General features: G+C 31.0%; 5 protein-coding genes and 4 non-coding genes across 14 annotated transcripts; 6 read left to right on the top strand and 3 right to left on the bottom strand.

Annotated features, from left to right (window-relative positions):
• The first annotated feature begins 67 nt into the window (after window positions 1-67).
• Window positions 68-603, top strand: LOC126669373 (arabinogalactan protein 12-like). Its single transcript, XM_050362832.2, has one exon. It carries the CDS (start codon window positions 161-163, stop codon window positions 332-334), a length of 174 nt encoding a protein of 57 aa, XP_050218789.1. The 5' UTR covers window positions 68-160; the 3' UTR covers window positions 335-603.
• A 3,547-nt stretch (window positions 604-4,150) lies between these two features.
• LOC126666414 (small nucleolar RNA U19) lies at window positions 4,151-4,264 on the top strand. The gene has a single exon (XR_007637915.1). It is a non-coding gene; the product is annotated as a small nucleolar RNA U19 (small nucleolar RNA).
• Window positions 4,265-4,302: 38 nt separating this feature from the next.
• Window positions 4,303-4,459, top strand: LOC126666425 (small nucleolar RNA snoR138). The gene has a single exon (XR_007637926.1). It is a non-coding gene; the product is annotated as a small nucleolar RNA snoR138 (small nucleolar RNA).
• A 34-nt stretch (window positions 4,460-4,493) lies between these two features.
• Window positions 4,494-4,586, top strand: LOC126666433 (small nucleolar RNA SNORD96 family). Its single transcript, XR_007637933.1, has one exon. It is a non-coding gene; the product is annotated as a small nucleolar RNA SNORD96 family (small nucleolar RNA).
• Window positions 4,587-4,635: 49 nt separating this feature from the next.
• LOC126666426 (small nucleolar RNA SNOR75) lies at window positions 4,636-4,724 on the top strand. The gene has a single exon (XR_007637927.1). It is a non-coding gene; the product is annotated as a small nucleolar RNA SNOR75 (small nucleolar RNA).
• A 3,788-nt stretch (window positions 4,725-8,512) lies between these two features.
• On the bottom strand, window positions 8,513-10,091 carry LOC126664889 (uncharacterized). Its single transcript, XM_050357504.2, has 2 exons — window positions 9,184-10,091; window positions 8,513-8,884 (listed from the first exon to the last, which is right to left on the bottom strand). Exons 1-2 carry the CDS (start codon window positions 9,928-9,930, stop codon window positions 8,768-8,770), a joined length of 864 nt encoding a protein of 287 aa, XP_050213461.1. The 5' UTR covers window positions 9,931-10,091; the 3' UTR covers window positions 8,513-8,767.
• Window positions 10,092-11,121: 1,030 nt separating this feature from the next.
• On the bottom strand, window positions 11,122-16,297 carry LOC126664451 (5'-adenylylsulfate reductase-like 7). Its single transcript, XM_050356843.2, has 4 exons — window positions 15,856-16,297; window positions 13,324-13,505; window positions 12,603-12,727; window positions 11,122-11,866 (listed from the first exon to the last, which is right to left on the bottom strand). The coding sequence occupies exons 1-4, from the start codon at window positions 16,015-16,017 to the stop codon at window positions 11,448-11,450; spliced, it is 888 nt and encodes a 295-aa protein (XP_050212800.1). The 5' UTR covers window positions 16,018-16,297; the 3' UTR covers window positions 11,122-11,447.
• A 1,527-nt stretch (window positions 16,298-17,824) lies between these two features.
• Window positions 17,825-20,487, top strand: LOC126665959 (eukaryotic translation initiation factor NCBP). Its single transcript, XM_050358906.2, has 6 exons — window positions 17,825-18,109; window positions 19,018-19,113; window positions 19,223-19,327; window positions 19,451-19,528; window positions 19,947-20,066; window positions 20,153-20,487. The coding sequence occupies exons 1-6, from the start codon at window positions 17,957-17,959 to the stop codon at window positions 20,282-20,284; spliced, it is 684 nt and encodes a 227-aa protein (XP_050214863.1). The 5' UTR covers window positions 17,825-17,956; the 3' UTR covers window positions 20,285-20,487.
• A 1,511-nt stretch (window positions 20,488-21,998) lies between these two features.
• LOC126665675 (superoxide dismutase [Cu-Zn] 2) lies at window positions 21,999-25,758 on the bottom strand. 6 transcript variants are annotated; one of them, XM_050358539.2, is made up of 7 exons: window positions 25,598-25,758; window positions 25,419-25,490; window positions 24,994-25,089; window positions 24,867-24,898; window positions 24,554-24,629; window positions 23,624-23,677; window positions 21,999-22,209 (listed from the first exon to the last, which is right to left on the bottom strand). In XM_050358539.2, exons 1-7 carry the CDS (start codon window positions 25,683-25,685, stop codon window positions 22,130-22,132), a joined length of 498 nt encoding a protein of 165 aa, XP_050214496.1. In that variant the 5' UTR covers window positions 25,686-25,758; the 3' UTR covers window positions 21,999-22,129. The 6 variants fall into 6 exon arrangements, with proteins under 6 accessions (XP_050214496.1, XP_050214495.1, XP_050214501.1 ...); XM_050358538.2 differs by having other exon boundaries at window positions 25,419-25,520; window positions 25,598-25,757; XM_050358544.2 differs by lacking the exon at window positions 21,999-22,209 and adding an exon at window positions 23,240-23,470 and having other exon boundaries at window positions 23,624-23,687; window positions 25,419-25,520; window positions 25,598-25,756.
• Window positions 25,759-27,889: the final 2,131 nt, after the last annotated feature.

Raw genomic sequence — 27,889 nt, 5'->3', positions numbered from 1 at the left:
TCGGGCAACCTGCCCGCTTTTGTCTCCTCTAATCCCCTTATATATAATGATCCTCTCCACAATCTTATTTGTATCATCTTCTTCTGCCCTCATATTGAAAATTTAATCTCTGCATCCATTAATTTTCTTGAGAAATTCATCTTCAAGAAAAAATTCAACAATGGAGGCAATGAAGATGAGACTATTTGTGGCCGTTATGGTTGTTCTTATGGCCGTTCAAAATGTGGCAGCTCAGGTTGAAGCTCCGGCTCCTTCCCCTGTGTCCGACGCCGCCTTGTTCGTACCGGCCGTCTTCGCTTCTTTTGCTGCTTTGTTTTTCGGCCTTCTATTCTAATTTGGATTTTTTTTTAAATTTAAGTGTGGGTACATTCTTTTGAGTTCTTGACCTTTAGGATGCTATTTCTTGTCCTGATGATTTAAGGGTTTGGCTCTGTTTTGATAGAGCATTTTTTTATTTATGTATACAAGAGATGTAATTGTGAAGAGAAGGAAGATCTTAGGGACTTTTGATTGGTCTTTTTGATTTTCTTGATCTTTATTTGTACAATTGATGTGATTCTTTGTTGTATTTTTTGTACAATTAATGTGATTTGTTTCTGAGTATATATCTCTGTTATTTTCTCTCATGGCAAAAATATTGAGCTTTGATTTTATTATTTTTAGACTAATTCTGCTCAGCCTGCTTATCAGCAAAACAATAGTTTGATTATAATTGATTCCTCTAGGTCATTCCTTAAAATAAAAATCACAATCTTGTTTTTCATTTCAAATTCTGAAATAACTTTTTTTTCCTCCAAATTTTATCAAGAAAAAGAAGATTGGGGACAACTAGTGTTCACAATTTTTATTGACTATAATTATACGAACTCTTCTCGTCTCCATAATGAATTAATGATCATTGAAATCGATTATTGGATACCAATTAAGGATAAAAAAAGTTGAAGACTCAATAAAAAATGATCTGTATTGAGATTATGCCAGATATGAAATCTTAAAATTTAGTGACAGCCGTTTTCTCAATTTAGCTGTCACTATTAGAATGGACACAAATTATTCATTATATTTCAATTTTTTTTTTATAATTGGGGAGGGGGAGCGCTTATGTGAGAAATTAAACCCACGACCTAGCAATTTGCTGTCTAGCGCTTATACCATTTGAGCTATAGCTCATTGGTTACATTTCAATATTCAACAATTAAAATGTCCTTTATTGGCTAACCACATGTGCAAGTCTTTTAACAGGTTTTTTTTTTTGTATAACACGGTTGTTAAATCTGACCCGGCTGTTAAACTGGCGAGGACAAATAATGTAAAATCTTACCAAATCCATTAAATTCTTATTGGGTTATCCAAGGCCAAACGAGTATTTATACAGGTCAAATGAAATTTTAACAAGGTTTGATAAAAGACGACTATTAAGAACATTCTGTCCTGATTTTTCTGGTTGAACCAGCAAGGTTTGACAATTGTTATATACACAATTCTTTTATGAAAACTAGCATGAAAAATTACTGCATGTAAGCGTTACACTATATTATTCGTGCAAAAACCAATGACGCGTTGACCATATGAAAAATTTAATAATTAAAAAAATAAGTAATAATTAAAAAAAAAATCGCAAATGATCATTGGCTTGTTGTAAATATGACATGACACAACCAATATATGAAATAAGGTCTAATGGTAAAAAAAAACCAAACCTTTACGACTTGCTGCAATTATATCCAAACCTTTTAATTTTTGCAATAATATTCAAATTGCATTTTCTTGTTGTAATAATATCCAAATTGCATTTTTTATAGCAATTATAGTCAAATTGATGGCTAAACTTGTTGCTTTAAATTAAGATATTAGGCTATTATTATGTTTTGATGTATAATAATATAGTAAATGTCCCAAAAAAATGGCAAAAAATTCAAAAAAATTCACATAAAAAGTACAATTTGGATATTATTGTAGTAACAAAATAATGCAATATGTATATTATTACAAAAATAAAAAGGTTTGGATATAATTACAACAAGTCGTAAAGTTTGGGTTTTTTTTGCTATTAAGCCATGAAATAAACACTCTAAAAACATATATTACTGTATGCTAATAATTATAATAAATGTATAATGACATATATAGACGTTGTTGTGTCCTACAAACACGATTAAGGTATACATGTATCCAATAAAATGATTATGTTATTTGAATCATGTCTATTCAATAGTATTATTTAAATGTATATCTGAAACATAAATTTTTCAAACATGACATGCTTAATATATTGGCTTATCCCTTTAAAACTCCCCATTTTTAGTCCCAATTTCATTTGCATTCTCACATAGAAAAACCATCAAATATGTTCAAATTATGACATTTCATTTTCAATTGCACCTTCAAATATTAAAATTCACACATTTTGATTCCAATTACACATGTGAACATCAAATCAATCTTTTTCCAATACTTCAAAATTTAATAAATATTCTAAGTGATCCTCATAGTTATAATTTAAATTAAAACACTATCTTGTTTAAATTTTCAAAAAATAATAATAATATTTTATTAAATATAAATTAATTAATTATATTAATAAATATTTTAAATGGTCCTCAGAGCTTTCCTCAACTTTTAGGAAGACTATTCGTCTTTCTCAGCTGAGGAAAATGACTTCCGGATTTGTCTCGAGAAAGACGAGCGGAGTTTTAATTTTGAATTTAAAAAAAATTAAAAATTAGTTTATATTTAGAGTAATTATTTAATTTAAAAAAATTACTAATTATAATTTTTTTGCGAGTCGGATAGTGGCGGCAAAATCATTTAAATATCAGAATTTTGTTAATTAATCTTGTAGAGTAGATGCCTCATGGTTACGGATATGAATTTTTATAAAATAAATATATTTATTTATATTAAATAAAAAATATTGTTAAGTTTTATAATTTTTGAAAGAATAGTTTTATTTTTGTTCTAAATACAACATTAATCACTATTGAATATATGTTAAAATTTAAAGTATTGATTTGAATATTTTTAAGTAAAAAGATGTCAACTTAATGCTTGAGGGTGCAATTGAAAGTGAAAGGTCGTAATTTAGGTATAATTGGTGGTTTTGCAACGTGAAGGTGCAAACAAATTGAGGTTAAAAGGTGAAGTTTTTTTTAGAGGATAAGTTTAGTTTATTTATTTGAAAAATGGCAATAAATGAATAAGATAAGAAAAATACTAAAAAATTGAAGAAAAATAAAAAGTATGACATCAGCTTGTTGTTGTTTTATAAACAAGAACAGTATAAAAGTAATGAGATGAAAAAAAATAGAGAGAGAGATAAACGACGATCAGTAAAGATGAAAAAGCAAAATTACAAACATGTTTTAAATTATAAAAATTGAAAGAGGAAAAAATACAATAAATATTATCATGAAGAAAATGTAAAAAGAATTATATTTTAGAAGTTAACAGGTGATAACAAATAAATATCTTTATGACACAATTGAATTGGTAAGACGTTATTTTAATTTAAGTGAGGTTATGAATTTAAAGCGTACTCATATATATACCCTCGTTTTAGTTTATACTCTGAAACTAGAATTTTACTTCTCGATAAAAAAATTGTTCTCCTCAAGTGAAGTAGAAAAGATTTAAAAAAAGTATTGTTTGAGAATTGAGATTAACCAAGAACACTTCTTTTATAGTGTACATAAGAGAGTAAAAATTAAATTTCAAAATCGGAAAAATTTTATAATTTTTTTTTTAAATTCCTCTAATTTATTTTTTAAACTTTTGCTGGCAAATGACAAATATAGTCCTTTGACATTTCCTTCTTAAGTAAGGCTGGGCTTAAGCCCAAGTAAACTAAAGTCGTCCGGCTAATATCGACTCCAGCTCTATAGAATGAGGATATTTCAGTAAAATGCATAGTCAAACTGAACAATTGCTTCCTCTGAGCCCTAACCCTAGAATCCCCAAATCTTTGAATAAAACCCTAACAACAGCTTCTTCTGCAATCTGCAGCGCCACTCCGTCTTCTCCACAGTGCAGGTTCTCATAGTTGGTCTCTACCTTTATTTATCTGTTGGTTCATTTGATAACACTAATTTAGCTGCGTTTATTAATTATTTTATGCCTTCAGAGTAGCCATGTGTTTCTAATTCAATTTCACAATCGGCTTAGTTAACAGGCAGAAATCAAAAATTTGTTAAATCAAATACCAAGGTTTTTCGAGTAGGCAATTACTGTCAACCAGCGATTGTCCTTCAAATAGCCTTGGACATCCATTTTTTTTAATTATTCTATTTTAAAACTCTTCAATTTATTGCCTCCGAATAACCAGAAGGTTGCTTAAACGACGACGTTTGGTTCAGACAGAGGCATATAACAAATTTGAATCGGTTTTTAGGTAAGGATATTTTCTTTTTTTTTTATTAGTAAAAGAAAATTAATTTCCTTTCCTATATGGATTCAAATATTTTCATTAAGTTTTAGATTAGTTTTGAAATGGGTTGATGTCGATGATGAGATCAGTAATTAATATTAACCATCTTTCGGGACTGAATGACTCTTTTGAGTCTTGCTGACTTACTGCTATTCTGAGGCTCCATTTTTAACTAATTCAAATTTTTTATATTGTTTTGGAATAATGGGAATTCTCAGTGATGATAAAAATCATAGATGACGAGTCCGATCAATCCATTCTTTTAAATCGTGACGACAATCGAGGCATTTGTCTGAGAGAAATCCCAATTTTCCTTTCAATTTAGTTTTGTAAGTTTTCAGACATATGATAGTGAATTGAGTGTGGACGATGAGTATGTAAGGTAGGAGTTTTTGGCAATGGAGAGTTGGGTTTATCGTTTTGGTGTTAATGGAGTCTTCTGCTGCTATTCTATTCTCTCATCCACTTGTATCAACTATGAAGATTTGTTAATCAGGTGATTGATGAGTGGCTGCCGGTGTTGGCAGTGGTGGATTGTATCTAGAGTTGCCGCTGGAGTGGTGCATTTTAGTTTTAGGGTTTTGAATATTTTATTGATTTTGTAAATTTAATTTTTCTGTTTTATTATTCATGTAGCACTTATATATCATGCTGTTTTTTTTAAGGTGCAACTTAATTGATATTGGTACCACATGGTGTTATAAAAAGTTAGGGATGGTGGATGTAAATAAGAAGACCACAACAATGTTTGTAGCATTTGTGATAAAGAAATTTTTAATTTTTTAATTTTTTAATTATAATTTTTTCGGATTGAGATGAACGGTGTAGATTAAAAAAGTACAATTTTAGTCAAAATAAATCTACACCGTTCACATGACCTCCTCAAGTTCATTTGAACTTGAGAGAATTCCAATCCAATTTTTTCACATCACATCATTCATTTTCGGACACAATGGTTGTGTTGTATAATTTTTAAATAAGAAACATATGTTCTTAAAAACCATAGCGGAATAATCTATATTTTCTTATCTTCATCCAATTTCGTTTAAAATGTATTTTTTTTTTGAAAGAATTAGGTCAAATTGAACAAAATGTATATAACCTTACGTAAGCCGCATGGACATGCCAACGAGCATTAGCTTCCATATTGAGCATTCACATCACAAATTCATGTCAACAATTTTGCCAAGTAAACACTGTACACTGCTCATTTTTCATCTACATGAATCTAACGAAGAAACTCAGCATCTCAAGTGGGTCATCACTCCATTAATCTGTTTTGTTTGGATGCATCAACGGGTCATCTCACTCCCCTATAACCCTAATTTTAAAAAATATCCTGGGGATTTAGGTAGGCTATTAGGATTTCTTCTAAGTTGATCTTTTGTTTCCGTTTCCATAACAAGCAACTGGCTTATGACACCTGTGGAATAATCACTCTCCAACCCTTAAAGTAACCTATTATGTAATATGTATACATTTTTTTTACTTAAGTAATAATATTATTAATATAAAAATTTTATATAATATTTGAACAATAATAAATCAAATATAGAATATGTCGTCTTATCAAGTAGTCGAGCAAATTGATTCTTAGATTTTATAATTAATATTTACCTAGCATTCGTAACAATACAAAACTTATAATTTTTATTTAGCAAAGGTTTAATTGCAAATTATTACATGAACTTTATCATGATTTGTAATTACAACCCGAATTTTAAAAGTTGGCAATTACAACACCAATTTTTATTTTTTGACAAATTAGTACACCGAACTCGAAAAACACTAACTTGGACATTGTAATCTTCAACCACGTGTTGTTGTAGTGTTAATCGGTGTACTAACTTGCCAAAATTTCAAAGTTCGTATTGTAATCGCAAATTAAAGTAAAGTTCATGTATTGCTTAACAATTAATTCATTAGCAAATAAAGAAAACAATTGTCTTCAACTTTTTTATTTTCACGAATACATTTATTTTATATGTTTTTTTTTCAAAAATAAAATCTATTATGATGATGCAACTTACAAAGAGTGAAAGTTATATAACAAAGGACAAATATATGATTTTTCAAAAATTAAAATATAAAATAATAGGCAACAATAAAAATACAAGCAAAAAATACAAGAAAATTCTAGACATAAATCTCTTAACTTTAACAGAACGATTCCGTTGAGAGGGTATTTTTCCTTTTCCGATTTGCCATTCAATCCGCTTGATCCGTTGAAACCTACTATTTCCAATTTTCGATCTTCATCTTCATTTAAACTCTAAAAAGATAGATCCATACTATTTTAATTTCTTAGATCTACAAGACTTTAAAATTAAAATTTAAAAAACACTAAAATTTCTTGTGAGATCTAAGAAAATCTAAGCAAATAAGGTATAGAAGACCTTAAACTTTATTTCAATAAAAAAATCAACAAGAACCAAATCAAAAATTAAAATAGATCTATAATAATTAGTAATATGGTGGAGAGAGGATGATTTTCCGGCTAACCGGAAAAATCATCTTCTCCCACCCTCCAAAAAATGAAGAAAAAGAGATCTTTTTAGGGAGAAGTGAGAACACAAAATTGTATAGAGAGAGTACATTTATTTGATCAATATGTTTAGATTTTTTGAGTTTTTTTTATATAATTGAAGAGGGGTAGCGCTTGTGAGAGAAATTAAACCCACGATCTTGGCAGAATGTTATCTTAATATTTGTACTATTTGAGTTATAGTTTGTTGGTATAAATAAATATTATTAGAGTTGGAGAGTTAATATTCATAAAAAAAAAATCTACCCATAAAAAAATAAACCAAATCCTACATAAAAATGAAAAAAAAACGGCAGAAAAAAATAGACAATTTAAAAAAAAGATAAATTATAAATTATGAATAAACATAATAAAATGAGCTTACTGCTGATGGAAAACCGGACCATAATACTAAACAAATTCAATGGAAGAACGATAAGAAAAATTTGAGAGAAAAAGAAGCAAATAAAGTTTAGTGGTTTAGGATATAGTTACAGTCGACGTTCTGATAATTAATACACATGGTGGATCAAAAATTTATTAATTATTAGAATTATTAATTTATTGAATTTATATAAAAAAAATTATAAAAGATATTTTAAAGCATCTACATTAATAGACCTAATATTAATATTATATTATAAAAAAACTAACTAAATACACTTTACAATCACTAAATTTAAAATAAATAATTTTATATTTAATTTAAGAAATATCAATTGATATCAAACTAAAAAATAATTATTAAGAAGTTGTATTCATAAAGTAAAATAATTTTTAATATTTTTTATACTAGAGATACTTTACTTACTTTAATTTGTTTATCTAATAACTTTTTTTAAAATTTCTCAAAAGAATAAGAAAGTCATAATTTAATGGTATTTTAACTTTCACTTTATGAATTAAGGTTAGTATTGGCTCAAATAAATCATCAATTGTTATACATTTTTTTAAAATATCTCTCTAATAATTAATATTCATGTAAAATATATTTTAAATTTTATTAATTATTAAAGAATAGAATTATTAATTATTCGACGTGGAACGAAGTTGGTTCTCTCAATTTTTTATTAATTATTAGAATTATTAATTTATAGAATATTAACTATTAGAGGGTCGACTGTATTAACTTATTTTAACTTTAATGAATATAAGTTGAAACATAAACAAAGTCAAATTGGCCATGGTCGTTACGGATTATGCTTCTTAACTACGTATCAAATAGAAATTTATAGCAAAACTGTCGTCCACAAGCTACGTTTCATATTTCCATGCCAATTTAATATTTAAAAGGAACAACTCGAATCAATTTATTGAAACGGCCCTCCAACATTACGTTCCAACAACTAGATTAATATTCCCCCTGTTTTATATGGAAAAAATGACACATTTTATAAGTTTAAATATTAGATAACACAAAATTAGAGTCGAGAAATGAATTTTTTTTCATCAAAAGTTCAAGAATTAGTCCCCTGATCAGCATTCAACTCAATTATATTACTAATTCAGATTAAAATTCATTAAACTCATCAATTTAAGCTAATGCTTGATAAACAGAGAAAAGGTTGGACGAAACCCACAAATACAAAATATTAGTTAGTGCTAACAATACATCAACGTCTTCATAAGGAATCTCCAATACATAGAGAGATTCATCAGGATCCACTACACAAACATATTCATCAGAATCTATTACACAAACATCCATCTCATATATAATTACATATATTTACTTTATGTACAAAACTTTGAAGAAGAAGACACTTAATATAATATCAGATCCTTAACCACAAACATAACAGGTGACCTCAACTTTTGGTTCAAATGCCTTCGTAGTAACCTCCATAAGTTATATGAGCTCTAGCAATTGGAACTCCTCTTACTGCTGTGATTGCTTCATTGAATCTTGTTGCATGATGAACCACTTGTTTAATCCTCTGTTACAACATTATTAAACACTAATTAGCTCAAAACATCATCAAAACATCAAAATTCACACAATTATGATTCATTTGCACCGAGTTATAACTCAAATGGTATAAACGCTTGGCAGCAAACTATAAAATCGCGGATTCAATTCCTGCGAGAAGCGCTCGCTCCTCTTCGATCAAATTGAATTCCACGATCAGCTATCTGGCGCTTATACCATTTGAGTTGTAGCTCATCGGTAGAAACAAGCTTTATCATGGAAACAAAATTAGGCAAAAACTACTGAAATGAGTGAGAGGCTACAAACCTTGTCATCAGTGTAAATCTGGAATCTGAACTTCTGATTCTGATGTTTCTGCTGATTGTTCCTCTGCTGACTACCAAAAATGATTATACAAACAGTGGCAGCAGCAACTCCAAATGAGCAAATAGCTCCAATTCCATTCAAGCTCCATTTCCATAAGTTCAAACCATCATCATCATCCCCTTCCCAAATTTTCTCTTTTTGATCCTCAATTCTTGGAGAATTAGTCTTATTAATCTCCAAAACCTCACCTTTATCTTCAAATTTAAACTGGGCCGCATCGATTTGAGGAGAAGGAGGATGAACAAACCCTTTAGTAGGGGACTCAGGAGAGTCCAATTTCATGTCGACAAATTTATTTTCCTTCATTTTCTTGAAGAAAACTTGAGAAATCGGGTCCTGATCAGCTTCAGCTTCTTTTGAAGAAGCTGCAACTTGATCAGAGCCGTTGATCTCTGGTATGATCATAGATGGTATTACCACCTTTATATCAATAGGCTTTTTATCAGAACACAATTCTTGAGCAGGTTCCAACTGAAATGGAACTGGAACAAGCTGCTGACTTGGTCTAGAATTTTTTGGAGGTGAAGAAGGGCAAACAAAGTAGTTCATATTGAACATACTTCTTTGATTTGATCCATGTTTGGTTGATGCAAAACTTTTTTTCTTTTTGCCACCATGATCATCATCTTCATGGTAATCAAGAAAGCCACCATGATGAGGAAGAATTTCCCACTCATCAAGATCCATACTTGAAATTTGTTTTGAAAGTGGAATTGGATCAGAAAAAATGGGTAGATATTTTTTTGATTGTGAATTATTGATCAAAGGAAGGTGGCTAATTTATGTGGAAATTTCATTTGATTTAGTAAAGAAAGGTTAAGGTAAAGGCCAGAGGTGAGGAAGATTGATATGAGAGCATGACAGTTCTTATCCTTACCAAACCAGACAATTAGGAGGTGGTCCACTTTGGACCTACATAAGAGAATACCTCATTTTTTATTAATATATAAATTTAATGGATAGAATGGAATAACTTTTTGTAATTAGGTGCTTAATTTTATTTTTTTCTCAAACTCTTTGTTAAAATAATGTAAATTTGATTAATCAATAGAGGTTTTCCTCTTCGAATTTGCACAAAATATGAAATGAAACTAAATCTATAATTTTAGATTAAAAAAATTCTGTCAGCTCTTTTTTCGTCCCTTCGGCTGACATGTCAACGAAATAATCAGAATGTGATGCACAAATTGAATCTGAGCCGGTTGAAAATTATTATGATATGATACATAAATTGAGTTTAAAAAACAAACTATAAATTTTATTATCAATTTAATCTTATTTGATTTTTATATTAAATTGAAAGGGAAAATAAATTTGTGTTCCATAAAAAATGTGTGTTATGTCATGTGTTCCTTAATTATGTTTTGGTATGTTGCAAAGTTCTAGAGTAAATAGGAAGACATGAAGAGAGATTCTTTGATGAGAGTGGTGTCGGTTGCTTTACTTGTAAAAGTTGGCTTGTAATGAAAGTGATTGGGGAGATAAATTGAACACTAAATTGGAAAAAAGAAGAAAAAGAAAGTTCCATACAACTGTCCATGCCTTGGAATCTTTCTTCTCACATCTAAACCAAACACTAAAATTTACCATTTTAGTATTCATAGTGTATCCTATGAAATACATAATGCACTTTAGCTTACTATTGCACCAAATGTTAATTAAATTAATAAAATTGGTAACTTAAAATAAAGGGTATAAACCATGCTTCTGGTGCACTCTTACCCTAATTGACTGGCAATAGGAGTGTGCAAAAGCAAACCAAATCAGATTATTTTAATGCAGTTTGATGATATAAAAAGTTCAGTTTTTGTAATTCAATTTAGACAAATTTAAATACAAATCGGACTGAAAAGAAAACGGAAGCGGAAAAAAAGGAGAGAGTAGAAGTTATGCTTACATTCCACTAATGTGTGACAGTATTCTTCTAAGTGAAAATTAATACAAATATACAAAAAAGAAGTAAAATACTTGTTCTCAAATTTACATGCCTGTTTTACTTCCTCTGAAAACTCAAACAAACGACAACAGCTTAAGCTATTACCACTATCATCATCAACCAGTTACCATAAAATTTTAACATCAGAGAAACACAGAGAAGCCGGGGGAGGGAAAAGAAGGGACTACCTGTTCTTGAGCATCAAAACAGTTGTAACTTGTAATACACAATACAATAAGTTTGTACTTTTCGGATCACATTAGGGTAGTTATCTAGCTGATGATGAAGATTTACCCAACGAAACAGAAGCTAGGGAAGAAGCCCAAACCCGACAATTTTTGGCACTTTGATGGAAGTTCCTAGTCTTGCACAATCGCAGCTTTGTCCAAACCCTCCTCACATCAATCATGTGCAGGATGCGGCCAAATAATTGACTTGTCTCGCCGAATATTTCTACGTTGAAATGGGGAATATATAACCCGTAGAAAGCCTTGAGATGAGATAGCACTTTTGGAGCTATATACAGAAGTACTCGTAAAGTAAGGAATAATATGGCAAACACTAAGTAAGGTTCCCTTTTCATCATCTCCTCCAAAGAAGACCCAATCCATGGTTGCATGATGGATTCTTCGATGATATCAGAGGTGGTTGACTCGTCTTCAGCTAAATGTACGATCGGTTTGATCCCTGAAATCACAAACATGATGGTTATAGCAAGAATTTCCATAGCAAAAAATTACATATTTAACTCATGACCTAAATTGGCATCAGCCACGATGCAGAAAAATCCTATATGTGCAGTTAAATAATTAAACAAACTTGCCATTGCAGTTAAAAAAGTATAGACTTGTCATTGCCGTTAAAAAAGTATAGACTTCCCATTGCAGTTATATACATAAATCCATCACTGACAAACTGATTTTTATAAGCAAGTTCTACCCCAATATCCAGTCACAAATGTATAACAAAGTCGCTCTTTAGTTATCAGGATTAGCTATCACGCGGCAGAGCTTCCATCCAAAATCACTGGGAAAAGAGGAGGGATGATGCTTGCAAAGTCAGACTACCAGTCTTCCGTTTGATGTCAGGTACTTTGACAATGTATATTTAGGGATGATGTGCTATGGTGGTGAGCGGTATTAGAGTCAAGATGCAAACACCAACTTATGCCAAGCCCAAAACTCGAGTTTCAGGAGCATGATGTAGGAAAAATCCCTTGAGAAGCAGGTTTTTCAAGATGAATTCTATCCAACTGATCTGGTATCAAGCCCTATGGTGCTAAGGTTCCAAGTCTAACCCACTAGCAGCAACACAATAGACCATTGACTAGATATTATATATCATTGAAGCAGATTTTGCACATGGGGAACGAGGATGAAGCATTACTGGTGCATGCAATTCTTTTGTATAGAAAATAAAGTACCTGTTATGTTTTCGTAGAATTGAACAAGGGCTTGTATATTCTTTGGCCCATGATATTGCATCTTTGATGTTTTGTTGACCATTAATATTGTGGGCAAGCTATGAATTCCATATCTTGAGAATATACTGCAAAACACATTAAACACTAATATCAGGAGAAATTACAGCCCAGTCAAAAAAGCCTAGATATTTTGTTGCAGTTGCAACCTCAAAACCATAATAATTTGAGAAGATTAAGGCGCATAGTAAAGGTATTTCAAATACCAAAAAGGATAGGGGATAGAGCACACCTTGCACAAAGGAAATAACCTAAATATTTGAGGAAAATTCCACCCAGGAATAGCACCTGACCAACTAATCAGTTCAAAAGGAAGAGGTAATATATGACCTCTAAAGTTTGCATATAGTTTATCCATACATCACGGTGCATAATCAAGTTCTAGAATTCATGATTCTAACAGATATCAAACATAGAGATGAATACAGCTATTTGTGCATGCCACGGTGCAAAAGTGCATGTATGCGTGCATACCATCCTAAGCACACAGCCGAGTCACTGTTGAAGCTTTGCCATATGGTCACAGAGATATATACAAAGAGAATCTGGAATTTACAATGCGGTACTTGATAAAACTGTAATAAGTGAAAATGATTGGACTAAATTCTACCACAGTTAAGCTGGATCATGCTATAATGTCATACGAGCATGTTAATGGCATCACCTTGGGAGGGCTGCTGATTCCTCAATGGCATAATGTTCTATTTGAGGGAACATGGAACCAAGCATATCAAATTTAGGGCGAATATAGTGTGAAAATGGGCACCAGGAAGCATAGAACAGCACAGATGTAAACGAGTTCCTCTTATTTGTAGCTAACACTTTGTCCAAGAAGTTCCCATCAACCTGTTAACAAGGATAATCATATACATAAGCAATAGATTGACAGTAATTAAAGAAAAAATTCAATACTGAAACAACGTAAAACTAGTATTTTGTGATGAAACAATCGCAAAACTAGAAATAAAATAGTAATAAAGGTGAAAACAAGATAGTTCTTGAAGTACGCCACAAAATATGGTATAGCTGGATAGATATTATGTATAACTGTAGATCCAAAGCCGATATTATAGCAAAGAGACAATAACAAGAAGGATATAGCCATAAAGCATGTAAAAGTTAAGATAAATATAAAGTCATTTAAATAATAGGCTTAATCTTAATGCGGTACAGGTTTCTATTATGGTATAGCTGGACAGATATTATTAACTATCTTGTCATTTCTCCAGGCTCTAAACATGCTCAAACTTTATTCAGTCTCTTGATGAGTACTGAATATGATCATTTGGTCTTAGTTATTACTCCCTCCGTTCTCTTTTAGTTGTCCATTTAGCCAATATTGCACATACAAAGATAGTGCTTCTTTTGTCTTAATTTATAAAGAAAAATACTAATATAGCCCTATTAGTTAATAAAAGCCTTTTAAATTAAAACATAGAGTCATTTATTAGGGATGGGTAAACTTGGAAGATAAGTAGCTAATATCACATGGGATTTCTAAATAGACAACTATTTGTAGACAAATAAAATTGGCTAAATGGACAACTAAAAAAGAACGGAGGGAGTACTTATTACTGCTTAAATCACATTAATGTGTGCATTAACATATGTTACCTGTATGTAAATGCACACATCTTTATTAGCATCTCTAGCATACTCATTTCATGCGCATGTAATTTGATGTTTCAATCACTACCATATATCAATGCTAAAGAATTGGAGTTTTGTTTTCAATTAGAGAGCATTTGACAGAACATATTAGGCACAGCACCTTCCCATTTTAATTGTTGCATCTAAACAATATTTTCACTGTTCTTTTCTTATTTACTATTTTTAATATGTGCGGACTGTAGCTAGCTCAATAACGGTATTTTGCATAAAGTGCAAGGTTCCATGATCCATCTTCTCATCCCTTACCTTCACAGCCACATATGTTGGTCCTGTTAGGAAATTAAATTCCACCATTACGTCCCAGAGGTCCTAGTTCTAATATTCTTTTATGCCATCTGGCCCATCTCAATGTTTATATCAATAACCACCAATCTAATGTCACAAATAAGCATTTACCCTGCTATAACTTTCCAATCCATAAATTAGGCACTACTTTGGGAAGAAACTTCTTTATTTGCTGAGAATTTAATAACTTTGTGATACCTAAATAAGGTTTGGCAAGAAGAAACAGCTGAAAGGGAGAAAATCATTAATCATATGCATGTTCTTGATTGCTATGAAATAGAGCTTCGTCTCACTACAGGAATGTAGCAAACTGAACATGTTAAGCATTCTATCACTGCTTCCATTTTCCATACCATCAATTGAAGAGTCTGACTCTATGATAAGGACAAAGGACAATATTGTGTTTCTAAGTGATCACCTGTTTACATTTTCTGATTCTCTAAACCCTCGGAATGGTTAAAATTCCAAATCATCCTCACTATGAACTGAAGTAGTATCCTTCAGTAACACTGGTCTTATATAACATTTGCAAGTAGCAGTTACAGAAATGTAAATCATGTTTACAAGAGCAACAAAATAATCCAGGACAAAAATCTCATTTTTCCTTCTTCCTTCCTTAAACAAAGTAATTCTAATGAACATTCTAGTTCATAAAACTTAGAAGAACATGACAAAGACCGTAGCAATGTGTAAAAAAATCATTCATAAAGGTCATATTTAGCTTTAAGAATCAAAAAATAACTCATGACCCATGAATACTTGTACTTCTATATCTACAATGCATTACCAAAAATGTATATCTACGAGATAGATTGGTCATGTAGGGAGCCACGGGAATTAACCATAAGTCCTTTCACAGATATATTCCCTTCATACCAAACCAAAATTCTAAGCTTCTAGAAGCAAATCCACTTATAGTAGCAAGCTTAATGATTTTTCCTCATCAAATTTCATAGATATAAAAAAAAAACCAAATAACATAACATCAAACATGTACACTGGTGTAGGTCAACCCTTAACTCTTCTTCTAATTAGCGAAATTTTCAACGGTAATTCAAAAACCCACATCACAATTAAGCAAATTCCTTGTAAATTAACCTAAACATCCAATACCCATAATTAAAACCAGCTGGGTCGATCAAAACAGTTTTTTTTTTATAAAAATTACAAATCAAAACAAATAACCCTGAAAAAATGAAATTGATGACAACCCAATTAGAGAAAAGCAAAAAGGCGGTACCTGAAGCGGAGGATTGGGTGAGATCTCAAGGGGGCATTGGGAATAAAGATTATACAATAAAACAGACGACTGATCAGGGCAAACAGATGATTCTGACGCTGAAACTAACCCAATAGAAGACAAAGCACCGATATAAAGCAGCACAATAGACAACACCGCCATTAAACCCAAAAGGAATTTAAATTGAAAGTCAGCAAATAACAAGAACAAATTAGAAAAGATTGGGGGTTATAATTACTAAAAAAGAAAACAATCTTTGAATTGGGTTTTGGATGTTAATGGTAAAATTGGTTACTATGGAAAAGAGAAGTAGGTAAATTATTAGGGGATTGAAGAATGGAAATGGGTGTCAAAGGTGGTGGATTTGGAACCGGTGGTCGCTGGTGGATAGATATACTTTAACCTTCTTTATTATTTTTGGGTTGGGCCAGCTCAGGGCTGTAAATGTAAATTCATGCTTTTATTCCTTTTTCTGTTTCTACATTTCTTGAAATATATTTTCTTTTTATTTGGGACAAAACCATGACAGAAATTAGGGACGGCAACGGGGCGGGGTGGGGATGGGGAAGCTATCCCCATCCCCGTCCCCACTTCTATGGAGAATCTCCATTCCTGTCTCCATTTATTTGATGGGGATTAATTCATCCCCATTTCATCTCCGTGGATTTCCCATCCCCATGGGAATCCCCACCTCCCGTATAATTCTAATATAAATATTTAAATATTTTTATTATTTTCATGAAATATTTGAAAAAAAATACAGTAGACCCTCTAATAATTAATATTCAATATATTAATAATCATAATAATTAATAAAATTTTAGGGAACCAAATTTAACATTCCGTCATATATAATATTTAATAAATTAATAATTTTTATATTTAATAAATTTTTAGTCCACCATATATATTAATTATTAGAGGGCTGACTATACGATTTATTCAATATTATTAATAATAAAAAATTATAAATTAAATTATCTGAAAAATTAATTAGTCATCCAAAATATTCAGCAATTTTATTAATTAAAATAAAATAAAAAATCGTTAAAAGCAATTACTTAATATCCTCATAATTAAATAAAATTATTAAAAATTATAAATAATATATTGAAAATTGTAATAAATTATGTAAAACTAGATCGAATCCCCATGGGGACGGGGATGGGGATCCCCATGGGGTGGGGACTACACTCTCCGTCCCCTCTCCATCCTCGTGGATGGGGCATAATCTTCCCCCATCCCCGTACCCATGGAGACAATTGGTGGGAATTTCCCGGCTCATTAGGGGGCGGGTCCCCGTGGAGATCAGGGAATCCCCTCCCCATTGCCATCCTTAATAGAAATATGTTTTTGTATTCGCAATTTGGCTCAATCATTTTTTTTAATTTTTTTTATAAAGGATTGATTTTTGTCCTGTTTTATCTTTTTTATACTTTGTGTCAATATGATGAACAATGCTATTAACTTTTTTTTTAATACCAGTCAATATCACCCAACCAAAATAAATTACTTTATTATAAAAAAATAAGAAATATTAACAAAACAAATTTAATAATTTAATTTATTGTTTAAAATTTTACAAAACAGATTTTAATCTTTCTATTTTTTAAAATGTATAATTTAAGCTATTTTTCGAAATTTTTTTATATACGTGTCAGCCATATTAAATACATGTAATTGATAAATTAAATTCTAACGTTTTAAAAACGTTATAAATAAAATTCTAACTTTTTGTATTGCTGGAATAGAAAACGAAAAAATATAAAAAATTTATAATTTATTTTATACTGTTTTAAACAGTGAGATTAAATTGTTAGAAGCTAAAACTTAAAATGTTAAGAGTTGTTTTGTCAATTAGCAGAAAATAAAAAATAGATAAAAATTAAAATAGCGCAGATAAAATCTTTATTTGAAAGTGTAGGTTTAGCTTATCCCTGCATCCAAACAAGCACCAAAGAAAATCAACTAGAAGCAGCGGATTAATTTCCTTTCTCTTTCCTCTCGTTGTGGTTCCCTCTTCCCAAACCCAAACACTGAATTGAAGAGCTCCACGATTAGGGTTTGAAGCTTCAAATCGAAAAAGAAAAACCCTAAAGAAATGGAGATCACAGAGAAGAAGGAAACAGAGAACAGCAACAGTAATACACAAATGACAGCATTTGATTCAACATCATCGCACGATGTTATAATCGATAAAGAAACCGAAGAACGTCAAGCTCGTGAACTCAAAGCTGGACTGCATCCTCTCAAGGTATTCTTTCATTTATAATTTTTCTTTTAGTATTTTGAATTGCTGGATTAAATTGTTGGCTGCTTTATATTGTCTGATTTAAATTTGATTAGGCCATGGTTTGCTTAGGTGATATGTATTGGTTTGAAGTTCTGTAAAGTGTAAAGAATAGTAGAATGGATTTGGGAGTGGTTAGAAACAGATTGTTTTGTTTAGGCCGGTGAAGCGAACTTGAGCTTGAGTTTCAGTTAATTTAGTTTAGCTTGGACCCAGGGTCTAGTTGTTGACGGAGGGACTGGAAAATGTACGCTTCGGTAGAAATGGAGCTTGAAAATGAAGTAAGAAAGTATGGTTTGCAGTCGTAACAGCTATTGGAAATGATTTAGTTTTGTTTGTAATGTATCATTGTTTCATTTTTAGACAATTAGTGTACTCCTTATCCAGCTAGAGTTGTAAATGTCAAGGTTTGGTGCTCTTGAATGCCTCGCCTGAAGGCTCTGCCGCAAAGTGGTTGTCAAATTATGCTTCTGTCTTCTGATTTTTCCGGATAAAATTTGCAAAACCTCGTTGCATTTGAATCACAATTGGATTAAATTCCTGACCATGTGCCGTGCAAGAAAGATTATAGTATTTAAGAAAAGTTTTATGTCTTACCGCCTATAGGATTAGAAAATGGATAAAGCAGGGTTTGCTTTCTGTTTGACTTCATACCCTGTCATTCCTTGTGTAGAGTAGTCATGCCACTGGAAGCAAGCTTACCTTCTCTCCTTAGTCCTTACACAAGAAGTAGAGATGTGTTTTCACTTTACTGAATACTAATGACTGTGTTAATGTTAATGTGTTTTCCTTACTTATTTGTGTTTTACACCTCTAATTTATGATGACTTGTTTTGGTTAGTGCTTATTTGTCTTTGTTTATCTGTGACCAGAGCAAGTTCATATTTTGGTACACTCGCCGAACACCAGGAGTTCGAACACAAACATCATACGAGGACAATGTAAAGAAAATTGTAGAGTTCAGTACGGTAAGTACTGTTCCCACGAAGCATGTGTAAATATGGGTTTGAGTCAAATTTTCACCCGAATAGTAACTGTGTTGTACATTTTGCTTATGGAACTTTCGCATCTATGTAGGTTGAAGGGTTTTGGGTCTGCTATTGCCACCTGACTCGACCTTCTGCTTTGCCTAGTCCCACTGATCTGCATATTTTCAAGGAGGGAATCCGACCCTTATGGGAGGTTAGATCATAAAACTAACCTTGTGATAGCTTTTGATTACCCTTTTTAGGTTTGATTTATAATTGCTGGGAATTTATCAGTAATTGGTAGTAGTGTTATGGTTTGGACATTGTTATCTGGCAGGATTCTGCTAACTCCAGTGGTGGCAAATGGATAATAAGATTCAAAAAGGTTGTATCAGGACGCTTTTGGGAAGATCTGGTAATATTTCCATATTCAATAGCTTTGCTGCTGTCTAACAATATAATGTTGCTCTAATTTTTGACTTCTTTTATTTCAAGGATGCCTGATGAAGGCGTCTGTGTTATTAGAAATAAAAATGTGTGTTCATGCTCTGTATGTAATTGCAGTGAACTCATCATGATTGCGACACGTTTACTTTTAGTTTATGTTTTAGGTTTCAGCTGGTATAATTTATTTTATTTAGACTTCTTCAGTTTTTTGTTTTTAGGCTTTATAAACCCCCAACTTAAGCTGGATGCATTCCTTAATTTATTCCGTTGCATTTATTCTTTTTTCCTTTCAAGCTCACTGATTAATTATATTGGAATTGTGACTTTTCTATTGTTTACAGTTACTTAAGCTGTCTTTTAACATTAATGTTCACATGCAATTGCAGGTGCTTGCCTTAGTAGGTGACCAACTTGAGTATGGCGATAACATTTGTGGTGCAGTACTAAGCATACGTTTTAATGAGGATATCGTGAGCATTTGGAATCGCAATGCATCTGATCATCAGGTAAATAAGTATTGACTGCAAATTTTTATTCACCTCTTTTATTTGAAAAGAGAAAAGTATTGACCTATTTCTTTATTTGACAATAGGCTGTGATGGCTCTAAGAGATTCAATTAAAAGGCACTTAAAGCTTCCACACAACTATATGATGGAATACAAGCCTCATGATGCTTCTTTACGTGACAACTCATCGTATAGGAACACATGGTTGAGAGGGTAAGAGAGAACTCTTGATTACTAAGCTGGATCGGGAATTGAAGTGCAGGGGTTTCTGTTCAAGCCCCTACTTCATATTTAAAATCCTTTACATTGTCGAGCAATCCTTTCTGGATTTCAACTTAACAACCTATGGTTGTCTTCATGTTAAACCATAAGATAGTTTGACTGTACTAATGGTTGATTCTAATGGAATATTTTATTTTCTGTTGGATGTTACATTGTGTAGCTTATATTGTTAGAATGTCGACTAGGTATTATTTTGAAGAATAATTACTGCAACCATGAGATTAGATTAAAATTATTATTTTCTTCCTGCATTCTTGAAAAAATATTGGTTTCTCGTGATATTAGGTATCGGGTAATTATAATTTCCTTATAACGGGTTTCAGTTATGTTTCAACGGATTATTCTTAGGATTAAAGATGTCCGGGGTAGTTTCTTTAAAATAAGGCTTAATTTCTTAAAAAAAACCCCACCTTGCACTTTTTCTTCGTTTATACACTGACCTTGTAAAAACACCATTTGTACCCAATTTTGGGTTTTTATGTTTCATCCCTACCCAAAAACATTAAATTGTACTCTTTTCATTTGAAAAAGAGTTTAAAACATACTTTTTTCTATTTTAAAAAATACAAATAAATCCTTAAATTTAAAAAATAATCAAATACATCCAAATAATTAATAAATTTTTTTAATTTTATAAAATAAAAAAAATAAAAAATTACTATTAGTTTTAATTTTTTTGTCGGAAATATTTTTTAAAAAAATTTGAAAAATTTAAAAAAATGTAATTTTTAAAAATATTAAAATTTTTAAAAAAATCGGAAATACTTTTGAAAAAAATTAAAAAAAAATATTATTATTTTTAATTTTGTTTGAAGATGGTATTTTTATACTGTTAATAACATTAATATCTAATTAGTATATAAGTTAAAAATGAAGGATTGTTTAAAACTCTTTTTCGAATGAAAAAAGTACAATTTAATACTTTTGGGTAGAGATGAAACATAAAAACTCAAAATTGGGTACAAATGGTGTTTTTACAAGGTCAGGGTATAAACGAAAAAAAATACAAGCTGGGGTTTTTTTAAGCAATTAAGCCTTAAAATAATAATAAAGAAACAGTAATTTTGATCCAATCTGAGATCAATAGTAATTACTCCTGTTCTTATGCAAGCAAAATTATTGTCGGATGAAGTTGTATTTTTCATTACTAGTGTCGCTTTACGTGTTTCACACGTGACTCGTAGTGTGACTCGTCAAATTATCAAATAATATTAAAAATTATTTATAGAGAATATAAATAAAAAATTAAAATAGCAATTTATTATAAGTAGTTTATCTTAATTAGAATTTTAGATGATTAAATAGTAATTAAATATTTTAAATAATTTATTTTACTTTGTACTTTAGAAAAGAAGATGATATTGTATTTTGAATGCAACAAATAAAAAAAATAATAGTTATATGGAGAATAGAATAATAAAATATGTAGGCGAAACATATAAAATTAACCTAGTTATATTATGAGTTTTAGTTTAGATTTGATTTCTATTACATTAATAATATTCCTAATCGAACTCTTATTTTTTAGAGTTTTGATAAACTATGTTATTAAATTAATTAAGAATTTTAGTTTTAGTAGTTTTACTACTTTTAGTAGAAGCAGTAGCAAGCAAATTCTATGTGCTTCAGAATAGTCACAAATAAGACTCTTTAAAAAATTAAACTACTACATATTGTATATATATATTATTTTTGTTTGTTTGAATTATAATAAAAATAAATAAAATATTACATTAGATTTAAATCTCCTTATTCCCATCATCAGATTCATCACAGATGATCAATCCATAATTATATGAAGGATTTTTCCCAAATACTCAAATATCTTAGGAGTCTCCTCCAAGCAATTGTTCCTTTCCTCTGCGGTCCAGTTTTGAAGCATGCAACACAACGTACAAAATCAAGAAAATTAGATAAAGATCATGTCAAAGAAAAATACTACTCCCTCTGTCCCATTTTAAAAGTCCCATTTGACTTTACACACAGATTAAGAAAACATTAATTATCTTTGTATTTTCATGTTTTTTCATGTTTGCCCCTATTAATGATAGTGAAATTTTCCATAGACCTATTTTAAGATAACTAAAAGAGGGGGTAAAATAGGGTATTCAATAGAAAAACATTCTAAAAATAGTAATGGGACTTTTTAAATGTGACATCCCAAAATAGAATATGGGACTTCTTAAACGGGACGGAGGGAGTATATTAATTAATAATAAAAATCTTAGCAAGAAGTCTTAAGCAAAGGCCAGTATAAGAGCGTGGCTCACCAAGCCAAACAAATTTCAAGATTCAAAATTTAGATAATAATGATATATATCTCGAATTTGCTGATTTGAAAGAGCTGATACGGAAGAGTTTTATATGAAGATTAAATCTAACAGATAAGTTTCAGTTCTAATAGAAGAAGTTTAGGTCAATTATGTAGTAATTATTATATTAATTAATATTAATAATTAATGAATTACGATAAAACCTTTGTGTAAGTGATTAATTAGCTATAAATTAAGAAGGGTTATTAGGTAAATGTGCCTGTGCCCCCCATCCGTGCTTTTATATATAGTATAGATAATGAAGACATCATCCCTCTTCCTTGCCTTAGAGGGAAATTAAATCTGATCATCTTCACTCCAGAGGGGACTTGGAAAAGTTTCGTCTGATGACAGTATATTGGTAGATTGGCGGAAACATTATATTGAGCAAGAAACTATAATCAATTGGGTCGGAAAAGTTTCGTCTGATGTCAGTAGATTGGTAGATTGGCAGAAACTATAATCAGTTGGGTCGCAATGGGGCAGTGCCCGAGTCTGAAAGATCTTATTGTTGATAAGAACTGAGGTTATTTACCAGATAATATTCATTGATTTGGAATTATCTTGCCATATCAGAATGCCTTTTAAAGATGTGTGTAAAATAGAGATAAAAGCTTGATAGCCCTGAAATTTGACAATTAGTACACTATGCTCAGATGTCACAGAATTTGATTATCACAAAATGTATGTAGCAGCTGTCTGCAAAACTTGGGATAATTTCTCCTGTTTCATTACCAGGAGAAAGCATCTCAGATAAGTAGTTGACCGGGAAAAGCAATCTTAAACAGATGATTGAAGTCCGATGATGCCTGTCCAATATTTATGTCAGAAAATGTAAGGAGTCTACGTTTAGAAATGAGCAAAACTGAAATACCTATCACAGCTCAATACCCTTTAAAAATTATTGAGAATCTGAGATAAACTAACAAACATTTTAAATTAAGAGAAATATGATATATTACCACAGCCAACTCTTGCACCTGCATTCCCAGTAGTCTTGCTAAGTTCATGTCCACCTGTGCATTACTTTTTGTAATTATGCAGTTCGAAAACCGTCAAAATAACTAGTGTACAAGTAATGTAAACATGTCCACTTAGTCTCCCCAACAAACTATTAAACAGAGAAACTTTAACGGAACAATGGCGGATGCATGTACAACCCTTTAATATTGTGGTTGAAGTCCAACCAGTACTTCAGAATCCTCTAATCCTCCGATTCATTACATTCATATAGTCTAAAATAACAATTCAGTTACCAAGCAATTTATTATGATAAACCCCTGATTATTGAAGATATAATGGTGCAAAGAACGCTACACAAATCACGATCACCTTTCCGGTCCTCTTTCACATAAAGAAACAAACAGTAACAAATTTCCCCTTCATCTCAATTTAATGAAAATCCTCTCCTCGAATTTTTTTTGGATCCTATGATTTAGCCATATACATAGGTTGCGTTTTCGAAATGAAGGATGTATTGAATGACTAAACTCCATACTCGAAACATATGTAAATTATTTTTCTATTTAATTAGATCCATTAATATCAACATGAGTCAGTTAGATGATGAACTTGAACAAAAACCTATCGGCAAGTGACACCACAAGTTCCACCCTTCAACTTGCGGAAAAAAGGGCTAAAGTGTAGGACTGTATTTAGAGCCACAACCTGATATTGAAACTTCAGCAATAAAAGATCAAAGGTCAAAACACTTGATTATGAATATGAGGATTCATAATCGTTAGGTTGAATCACTCAACAAACATTAATAATCCTCCTATTTCGCTTTGTCAAAATTAACATATCTACCAAACTACCGCCTAAAAGATGTCAAGAAACATGTATATCAGATATAGTTTGCAGATGTTATGCAAACAAATATTAAGCGTTACCTTTCCCAAGGTCATCAGGATCAGCATGCACAACAACAGCCCGTCCTAATATGGAATGTGACCCGCTCAGTGGTATCTATGAGTTGAAAGCAAGAGAGAGACTTTAGTAACACAAACTAAAAGTTTCAAACTCAATAATTGCACTAACTATAAGGGGTAGCTGAGCAACGAGAATGCAACTGTTCTGTTACAAATTTAAACACATGGGATGCAATTTTTTAATGTCTAGATTTCCATAATTCAGACACAAATAAACGAATTTTGTAACCTACAGGAGAAACAAAATGCCTCTGTGCAGTAACCTATGGATTACCTGCATGTCCTTAATTGAAATATCAGCAACTCCTGCAAAATAGAAAATTAAGCTGAATCACTTGAGCTATGCGTTGTTCTTCAACTTAGCAAATAACCTACAGGAAAAACGAAGAAAAAGGGTATACCATCTGAACCGGCAATAACGTTACCCAGATCGCCTGCATGACGCTCTTCATGGAAAGGAGCTCCATGGTATTTCTTTAATGGATTGTAATGAGGTCCTAATGTTCAAATTGGTTCGTTAAAAGATATCGTCTTAAACGCATATTGCAATTGCTGTCAGTAAAATCTACCCTAAGTAGACAAAAGTAAAGCTTGGGGCTAGAATCAAAATAAAACTTAAATAAATTTCAAGTTCAAGTTTTTAAACTGAAAATACTTGTAAAAGGAGATAACAAGAACAAGAGACTGATCAAACCAAGAAACACCATAATCAAAACCAACTTAATTAAACTCAATAAACCCATCTTAAATTCAGCAGGAATTGGGCCAAAAATCAATCAAGAAGTGCAAAAAGACATACATAGAGAGAGTTAGAACAGCTAATTACCAGTTGAAATGCAGCCATTGGTGGTATCACCAAGAGCATGAATATGGAAGCCATGGAGGCCAGGTGATAGACCTGTAATCCTCCCAGTCACATGGGTAGGCCCTGCACACGTGGCAGCAGAATTCACCATGTGAGGAAAAAAAGCAACAACAAAAAAGGGAAGAGAAAAGAAAGCAGACCGTGGGGTTGTTGAATAAAGTGAAGAGAGCCTTTAACATGAGCGTCTCCGGTGATGAGAGCCACCGCTTTAATGGTTGCTGTTGCCATTTCCACTGCTGAAAGTGTCTCCTCAGATCTTCTCAACTTGGCCTATCTCCGGATAATTGATTATAGGGGTAACTGTACTTTTCAAGAATTATAAAATAGTGACCGAACTTCAAAATATAATAAAATGGTAACTAAACTTTCAAATATGTGATTTTGGAAGGTTATTAAGTATTCTACGGTCAAATTATACATATATAATAATCACATTTCGATTATTTATGACAAATAATATCTTATATTTCATATATATACACAATCAAAAAAAAAAAATTCTTCTATCTTAAAATAAGTAAATAGTATAGTAACTAAAATGTTACATTTTGAAATTCGGTCACTATTTTGTATTTTTTTAAAAGTACGGTGACCTCTAAAATCAATTTTTCATAAAATTTCACTTGGTTGTTTATGACCCAATTGAATTTTAATATTATACTATTTTTTATTTTTAAAATGTATTTTACACTATAATAAAAATATTACTAAATTTATTAGATATTTGTAATTTTATCATTTAAATTATCTTTCATCTTTAATTGATGTAAGAATTGTTAGTTTGTTAAGTTATAAGAAATCAATATTCATACTCTCCTTACTCTCCGTCGTTAATTGATGGAACAAATTTTTTTATTATTTTTTAATTTAAATAATCAGGTACGAGTTGATGTTACTATTTTTTTTAATAAATCTTTACGCATTAGTATTTTAATTTGTTAACGTGTACTAGAATAGCTCAATTAGTAGCCGCGCAGTCCATTAATTTTTTGTTTAAAATTTATTTATCCTCTTTATGAGATTACCTTTCTTCTTATATGTTTATATATTGTTATTTTTGGCAAAAATTTTTTTATAAAAAATCAATAGAAATATAACAAACACATACCGTTTATTTAAAATACATATAAAATTAATGTTATAGAAGTTCACTAATTTTACACATTTTTTATTTTAATTATGCCGTTTAAAAATCGTCATTTTCATACATGAATTAATAATTTTTCTCAAATTTCATATTTCGTTTAAAAATGCGGCAAAATTTGCTGACATGTCAATATCCGTTTTGAAAGTTTCCTCTTTTATATTTGGAGTAGCTAACCCAACGTGGCATCTTTTTGCATGGACGACATATATCGATTTGCAGCATTTATATTCCTTTTCAAACCTAATGTCGTTTGGTTCTTAAGCGTATTCTCTGATCTAGACGATTCCGAATCTTGGGCCAACTCAATTGCGTAGGCTTAGATTTCATCTACCGTAGCCTCATCCTGAATGTTGTTTTATGACCCTCTCTTTTTTTTTTCAGAAATTCAACATTGTTTATGACAAAAATCTTTTTAAAACAATTGAGAAGTTTGGATCTTGAATTTTAAAATTTGAATATAATATTTAATCAATCAAAGATATCTTAAATACACTATTGAAATCCATTACTTTATTTTCTTACATAATTTATCTATTTTTCCATTAAATAAAATTATTATTCATCTTATAATAGTAATAAATAAATAAATTAATATCTACTCTATGTAAAAACATGTTTATAATATCTCACAAGGAAGAAAATATACAAATGAGATTAATAAAGAACAAAATTAGTTAGAAGAAAAGACAAGTATTAAAGTGAAAGAATCAAAGAGTGGTTTGGGATGTATGAAGCTTAGGTTAGGTGTTAAATCAGGTTTAGCAATAAAAGAGTAGATTAGATGAATTTGGAGCAAGCTCAAGCTGGTATAAAAGATGAGACATCTTAATGGCAGGAGAGTTATGATAAGATTTGAACTATAAAGACAGCCTAGCTACCCACACACTACTATTGGTCACCCCACCCCACCATTCAACATACTTAACAATTTCTTTAACATGCATGCATGTGCACATCAAATGGCTAGTTTCTAATAGACATGTTACCGGTCTGGTCTGGTTCGATTTTATCCATCCAAACTCATCCATTTTAAACCGGATTTGATTATCGAGTATGATTTCATATTTTGTCCATTTGTTATGGATGAATATTAAGTTTCTAAATAAAATTTTATTGACACTCGGAAGAAAAACCCTCCGAATAAAAATCCAATGCATAAATCGAGTTTGATTAATAAAAAAATATTAGACCGGTTTTGAACTTGTATTTAAAAGAGTAAGATCTTGTTGAATTTAGTCCAAATCAAACATAAAATCATATATGACATATTATTAATTTAGAAAAC

The sequence above is a fragment of the Mercurialis annua genome, linkage group LG1-X (assembly GCF_937616625.2).
Source record: "Mercurialis annua linkage group LG1-X, ddMerAnnu1.2, whole genome shotgun sequence".
Taxonomy (NCBI): domain Eukaryota; kingdom Viridiplantae; phylum Streptophyta; class Magnoliopsida; order Malpighiales; family Euphorbiaceae; genus Mercurialis; species Mercurialis annua.
Note: the sequence above shows the minus strand (reverse complement) of the source record. Positions and strands in the feature narration are given on the sequence as shown.